The 7,064-nt window shown below is 42.0% G+C and overlaps 1 protein-coding gene across 1 annotated transcript; it reads left to right on the top strand.

Moving 5' to 3' along the window:
• Positions 1 to 2,564: 2,564 nt before the first annotated feature.
• On the top strand, positions 2,565 to 7,064 carry MRPL53 (mitochondrial ribosomal protein L53). Its single transcript, XM_072852290.1, has 3 exons — positions 2,565 to 2,709; positions 4,215 to 4,327; positions 6,113 to 7,064. The coding sequence occupies exons 1-3, from the start codon at positions 2,621 to 2,623 to the stop codon at positions 6,238 to 6,240; spliced, it is 330 nt and encodes a 109-aa protein (XP_072708391.1). The 5' UTR covers positions 2,565 to 2,620; the 3' UTR covers positions 6,241 to 7,064.

Below are 7,064 nucleotides of genomic sequence, written 5' to 3'. Positions count from 1 at the left end.
AAGAACACAGAGCTTTTTAGTTAGTTGTTCCTTCATGCTACTGTGAATCTCTTGGACTTCAAAAAATTAAAAATTAGTTTGAAAAAGCAGAGATGGTTTTTGATTACTCCAAACAGATGGCTTAAGGGGAAAGATGCAATTTTTACTGCTGACAGTAAGTGTTAAAAAGTTAACCGATCTGCATGTGGAAAGGAGTAAACAAAATTTTATCTTCATTTAATTGTGCAACGTAAGCTGAATATTCTTCATGAAATTACTGCCAAAATGCAATAAGAGCAAACATAAAACTGGTTTTGCCATGCATATTTTTAAGTCAGTAAGTGCCATTGTACCAACAGTGTGGAGAATGGAGTCCTTAGAAAAATCAGTGATCGTTCTTTCTTCCCCAGTCCTTTACTGATGTTATTCCTTTGGTACTGCCATAGAAGCTAATGGAAATTTTGCTACAGATTTTAAATGGAATACATCGAGCTCTTTGTGTTATAATGAAGAAAGATATGTTGAAATTTTGTAAGTTACTTTTGCCTTCTAAATGTAAAATACTCTATTTACCTGGTCCTGTATCTGATCCTATTAAATAGGAAAAAATCCTATTTAAATCAGCCATTTATTGGTTACAGTGGACTCTTTCAAAAGATATCTCACAGAAATGTATTTTTTCCCATAATGGAAAGACTATGATATAAAAAAGAATAAAAACATTAAATAATAAAACTATATTGACTCCGCTGTGTTTAGTTTTGCTACTTAATTTTGCTTGGCTAAATCTTAGCAAAGAGGATGATTTTTCTCAGTGACTATGTGATTTTTTTAAAAAAGAGAACTTCCAATAAACAAGGATACGCTTCTAAAAATAGGTTGCCCATTACAAGGGATGCAAGATATTTAATGCAGTTCCTGTAGATCAGAATGGCTCTGTATTGAATATTCCATAGAAATTCACGCCGTGTGTTTAAATGCCACTGCTACTGAGTTTATTCCATCCTGCCCTGTCGTGGTTTAACCCCAGCCGGCAACTAAGCCCCACACAGCCGCTTGCTCACTCCCCCCCGGTGGGATGGGGGAGAGAATCGGAAGGGTAAAAGTGAGAAAACTCGTGGGTTGAGATAAAGACAGTTTAATGAATAAAGCAAAAGCTGCGCACGCAAGCAAAGCAAAACAAGGAATTAATTCACTGCTTCCCATGGGCAGGCAGGTGTTCAGCCATCTCCAGGAAAGCAGGGCTCCATCACACATAACTTGGGTTACTTGGGAAGACAAACGCCATCACTCTGAACATCCCCCCCTTCCTTCTTCCCCAGCTTTATATACTGAGCATGACGTCATATGGTATGGAATAGCCCTTTGGTCAGTTTGGATCAACTGCCTTGGCTGTGTCCCTTCCCAACTTCTTCTGCACCTGGCAGAGCATGGGAAGCTGAAAAGTCCTTGGCTAGTGTAAGCACTACTTAGCAACAACTAAAACATCAGTGTGTTATCAACACTGTTTTCAGCACAAATCAAAACATAGCCCCATACTAGCTACTGTAAAGAAAATTAACTCTGTCCCAGCCAAAACCAGCACATGCCCCTAACCCCCTAAGATCTCGGTGCTGTAGAGCAGGAGGAAGTCCTGAGGCCGCTGCAGCAACTTGTCAGGGAGGTTTCTGCCATCTAGTGGGAAATGCACAGCTGACAGCAACCACACCGACACCCCGAAACCTCTGCTTAAAGGGGTGGGCAACTGCCGCAGTAACCCGCCGGAAAAAAACGGATTCACTTCCAGTAGCGTTGCCTCTTACAAGTCTCTCTGCTGCTTGATATGTTGCAAAATATCGCCCCTAATTTATCCTTAGCCGTATGGATGAGGTGCTTAGGGCCATGGTGTAGTGGTGGTTTTGGTAGTGTTAGGTTTACGGTTGGACTCGATGATCTTAAAGTCTTTTCCAACCTATACGATTCTGTTATTCTGATTCTGTATTGGCTACTCCTTATTGATCCTCATTAATACCCTTGTCTATTCAATTGTATTAAATAAACTACTTCTGGAAGACATCATAAGCTGTCACGACATAGGGATAGATTTAACATAAAGAAAACAAACCCAACCTTGCTTCTTAAGTTGACGGATACTATGTACCATAGCTTCCCCCAAGTGTTATCTCACGTCCTCTGCCTCCTGCATGCAAGTCTTAACGCGCAAGGGCCCGCTACTTCTGCTGCAGAGCCCGGAGGAGGTCTTTTATGTCAGTTTTATGTCAAAAGTGTGTCTTTTTTCCCCCCCCAACCGTATCTACTGTGTTACAGTCAGGGGAGGAGCCGGGACAGGTCGGCCAGTTGATCCCTCTCTCTCCACAACCGCAATGAGCCCGGCCCCGAGCACCTCGGGTTGTTGAACGAGGCTCGTAGGGCACGCAGCCGGCGTCCCACCGAGAGCAGAGGCAGGGCGCGCACGGCGGCGGAGGCCGGGCCGCAGGGCTGCCGTGAGAGGCGCGGCGGGCGCTGGCACCATCCCGAGGCGGAGGCGGCGGCGGCCGCGAACTACCTTTCCCAGGCACCTGCGGGGCGGACGGCACGCCCGCCTCCATTTCCCGCCTCTGCGAGGGGGCTGCTGGGAGCTGTAGTAGGGGGCAGAAAGAAGATGGCGTCCAAGATCCGGGTGGTGCTGCGGCCGGTGAAGAGTATCGTGGTCCGCTTCTGCCCCTTCGAGTCCAACGTGGAGAGCACGAGGTGAGGGGGCTGCGGGGGCAGCCCCGGCCCCGGCCCCGGCCCCGCGGCGGCCTGGGCATGCTGTGGCTTTCGGACCCGCGCCGGCGGGGAGGCCTTGGGCGAGCTCCCCTGTCTGTAAACCACCCAACGCCCTTCCTACGCCCGGGGCGTGGGTTCTGTACGTTTCGCGGCAGGCGTGAGGGCTGGACATTTTGCCTTTAATTGTATTTATTTGGGGGGGTAGAGGCTGGGGTTATATGTGCCCTCAGTGCGGCCTGTGCCCCTCGCCATGCCTGGACTCTGCGGCAGGGCCTGGGGCACGGGCCTGCTCCCCTCCGCCCGTGGAAGCGTGGGGGGTTCCTGAAGCGCAGGGAGAGCGGCCGCCCCTGCCGGCTGCTGCCCAGGTCGCAGCAGTGGCCAAAACGAAGCCGTTAAAACTGCTGTCACTGCAGGGCCCTGTGACTTGTTGTCACTGTAGCCAGCAAAAGTAAGAAGACGTCCTGGGAGCAAATCATGAGGGAAATGGCAGTATCTGCTGTTCTCCTCTGGAGAAGAACCTCCTTTTCCCAAATTTTTGCATCCGCTGTAATTTAACTTTCATGATCTTGGTCTTTGAATGCTTGCATTTATCAGGGCTTTGTAGCTTAGTCTAGGCAGAACCTTAACGTTTCAGAATAAGAAGACACTGTGTTTGTCCTAAGGGCTCTGTTTATGGTGTTACCAGGATGCACACAGCATTCATTCTGTGCTGATTTTTGGAGGGTCTCTGTGCCTAAGTGTAGATCCTTCTATGTAAGCATGTGCATTTAGCTTTACCAAACCACCCAGGGAGATGCCCCTCTCAGTTGCCAGGCCTGTAGGTGAAGGTCTGTAATCACTAGTCCAAGTGCTGGTAAAGGGAGAGAGAGGGGGCAACAGCTGCTGGTCTATCTTGGTAATTAACTGTTGGAGAAATCTAAGTAATTATGCTTCTTGAGTGATGTAAGTTCTGCACCAAACAACTGTAAAATGTCATTTTGCAATAGCTTACAGACACATCTACTTTTGAAATGAACTTAGTAACACAACTTAACTTAGAATGTCTTTAAGCCACCAGAATGTCAAGTAGCTGTCATGCATTTCAGAAATCTGCAGGAGACCGATGATGTTAAGTAAGTGCTGTCTCAAACCCAAACAATAAAACATTGGCAAGCAATCGGTATATAAAGAAAAGTGAAAATGACTTTGCTGATTTTTTTATTATTGTTACTAACCCAGCTGAGAGAAACACAGAAAATGCATACACTGAATTTTTGCAAAATTCTTTGGTATGCTTTTTACATGTTAGCATATAAGCACTATCCATTTGGATTTTTAAGAGTGATTATCTCATAAGAAATACCTGTCTGAAATTATTAAATACAAATCCTATTTTGTTTATACTTTTGTTGCCCAGCACTATCAAGATATTCAAATTAGTTTTAGAAATATACTTATGATAATTTCTATCTACAACATACTTAATATATTTTCAAATATATTTTCAGAAAATTTCTTGGATGTATAAACCATAAAAAAATCCAGGCCACTAATAGAAACTGTGAAGTGACTGCTGATGTGAGACATGATGGGTCTGAACCACTTGTAGATGTTATGTTCGGTAAGGAGCTCATTTTTAATCTTGACCAAAAAAGAGACCTTTTGGTTTGTGTTGTTACGATGTTACTGTTTTCTCTATGCTTTTTTTTACTGTGGTTACTTTTTTTCGGTTCTGGTCCATAGCTGGATGTTGTGCAGCTGGGAGGAAGAAAGGAAGAGGGAGTCACTAACAGCCTGATGTCTAGATAAATGTGTATATATGTCTTCGTACTACAGTTAGGTCCGGTGGATCTTAGATCAAAGAACTGACTTAACTTTAGAGCTGAGTCTACTTTTGTAGTGACATACTTGTGTGACCTTGCAGTCAGGTACAATTCCAGGGAAGTACGTGTAGCTCTGTTTTGATGTAAGAGTCTGTTCACCTTCTGTAATTTTTTTTATGTTATCTGTGGTGGAGGCATCTCTGTCTTGAGAACAGAAAAGTTGAATGCCTTTAGTTGCTTATGCAACTGAGTAACTTACTATGCAGTTTGAAGGAACTGCTCGTATGCATAAGACCATACATGTGCAGATGGACTTGCAGAAAGAGGTCAACTGATGTACAACAAATTTCTTCGTTTCCTTTGAGGGTGTAGTGAGCAGGCAGGGAACTGATGGTGGACATTTCATCAGTTCTGGAAGTGGCCCAGATTCTAGGCTGTGAACAGATGGCTCTAATCTGCTTTTGCCCTTTTCTCTGGCTGCATCTTCTTTCCTGCTGGACCAATATGTCATGTGGCCCATTAACGTTTTCATTATTATTGATTCTTGCTACCCCCATTTCTTTAAACTTCCTATAAGGTATAGGAATATATTTAGTGAATTGGTAGAAATGTCAGAAGTGTTGAATGTACTTCATTTTGCTTAGGAAAGTCTAGTTATTTCAGTGTTGACATTGCTTGTTTCTCCCTCCCCCATGCCTCTGTCTTTCCCATCCTTGTCTCTAACTGTGATGTATTAAGACTTAAGCAGTAAAGCTTAATGTTTTTCACAGCGTAAAGCCAAAATAATGTATTTCACTAATGCCAAGAGCCAGAGCTCTGAACTCTTTGTTTTCTAAGAGCTGATTATTTTCCAAGTAATTTATTTTGTTAATTTAATTTCAAAATAAATTATTTTCCAAACAAGAGTTTGCAGCCCTTGTAGTTGGCAAACATGGGGCTGGAACTTGGATGCCATGCATGGTATTGCATTATATGGGTTTGAGTATGGCTTTTGTATTTGCAAATCTTGCAAAAATAAATAAGTTAGGTACAATACTTAAGTTCTACTGCCTCCTCCCTGTTTTAAAACAATTTCTAGAATCACTAGAATTTCTAGAATCATAGAATCACTAGAAATCCTAGTGCTCTCTATTTTTTACATTATAACCACCAGATTGTGTAAACCAATTTGTTGTTTTGGCTAAAGAAGTAAGTTAAACAGACCATAGACAACATGCTGCTAAAATGCTGAGCCATGTGTGGAAATTATGCCTTCCAGTGCCTTCTGTGCCTTCTGTTAGATGACTTTGAGGGCATAGTATGAGCCATTCTCATCAAACATGTGTTCTTACTATAGGTATATCTAGACAAATGTTTCAGATTTTTCAATAATGCAATACAGAAATTAAAATTACATGTCTATTCTGTGCAGTTTAATATGTTTGTTTAGTGGTAGTGCATAATCAGATTCCTTGGTAAGTTGAGTACTTTCTAATCAGACAAGTTGAACAGGGTATTTGTATTTATACATATGAAAGAGAACTGCACACTAAAGTAATTGTGACTTAGACTTTGTGACTTCTTAAATTTTTTTCCCTTTACAGCTGATGGAGAGCGATTGATAATGAAGGGAGCCAACTTGACGACAATAGAAATGTTATCAGCATTGGGGTCCAGATGTAATGCAAAAGAGCTTAAGGAAGAACAGAAAAGCAAGAAGAAGAGTCCCTGAAGAACAGAAAAACAACTGGTTTTGCATTTACATGTGTTAAAAACAGCAGGCTGTACAGAAGGCTTTTCTCCGATGCAACAAAATCTGAAAGAGAGAGAGATGGCCAAACGCTGACCAGTTTAACATGCAGCAGAACGAACCATTTAAATGTTTCGTGTCTTCACCTGAAGGAAAACATAGTGGATCAACAAGTCTTCTAACACTAGTGGGTCAGAGTGGCTTAAGATGCATGAATGCATCTTTCTAAGCAGCTGCCTCTCAGTTGTCTGCATGTTGGACTAATATCACATTTATTTGCATATAAATGTGAATAATGCACATTAGCTATTAAATTAATATTACAGTGAAGATAGATCTCTTTGGACATTATTTCCTACAAAATTTATATACAGTGGAATGCAAAATATTAGTGGTGGTTATTTTTGAAAATTATTAAATACAAAAATTTGAAGAACACTTTGAAAGTATTCATCATTGACTTAGCTGAGGGACAGCAAGCTGCAAATACAGAGTGGATTTTGTTGTACTATGTTTATAATACTTCTGCTGCTAAGTCCCTGCCATCTTCTTCCTCTCTTTTTCAATAAAGTGTCAAATTTGCTAAATGTAAATTTAGCTCAGCAATTAAAGTAACAAGGTAATGGGACTGTGAATGCACAGTAGAGCTACTCATCCTGCATAAAAGTAGCTAAGTTTAGCTCAAAGGGAAGGGTAAGTTAGTTTTTTTGATAATTGGAGAAAAGGGCTCTCTTTGAAGTTCAGTTTTGTAATATTTTTGTCACTCACTTTTGGGTGATTTCATTAAATATTTTATAAAGATCAAA

This window comes from Ciconia boyciana, chromosome 2 (assembly GCF_034638445.1).
Source record: "Ciconia boyciana chromosome 2, ASM3463844v1, whole genome shotgun sequence".
Classification (NCBI taxonomy): domain Eukaryota; kingdom Metazoa; phylum Chordata; class Aves; order Ciconiiformes; family Ciconiidae; genus Ciconia; species Ciconia boyciana.
The sequence above is the reverse complement of the archived record's forward strand: the minus strand, read 5'-3'. Positions and strand labels throughout refer to the sequence as shown.

What these genes read in the sequence shown, in the direction of transcription:
- MRPL53 (XM_072852290.1), top strand. Translation starts at nt 2,621, where the DNA reads ATGGCGTCCAAGATCCGGGTGGTGCTGCGGCCGGTGAAGAGTATCGTG. An exon ending in TCCAACGTGGAGAGCACGAG is followed by an intron (nt 2,710 to 4,214) that starts GTGAGGGGGCTG and finishes ATATATTTTCAG; the next exon opens with AAAATTTCTTGGATGTATAA. An exon ending in ACTTGTAGATGTTATGTTCG is followed by an intron (nt 4,328 to 6,112) that starts GTAAGGAGCTCA and finishes TTCCCTTTACAG; the next exon opens with CTGATGGAGAGCGATTGATA.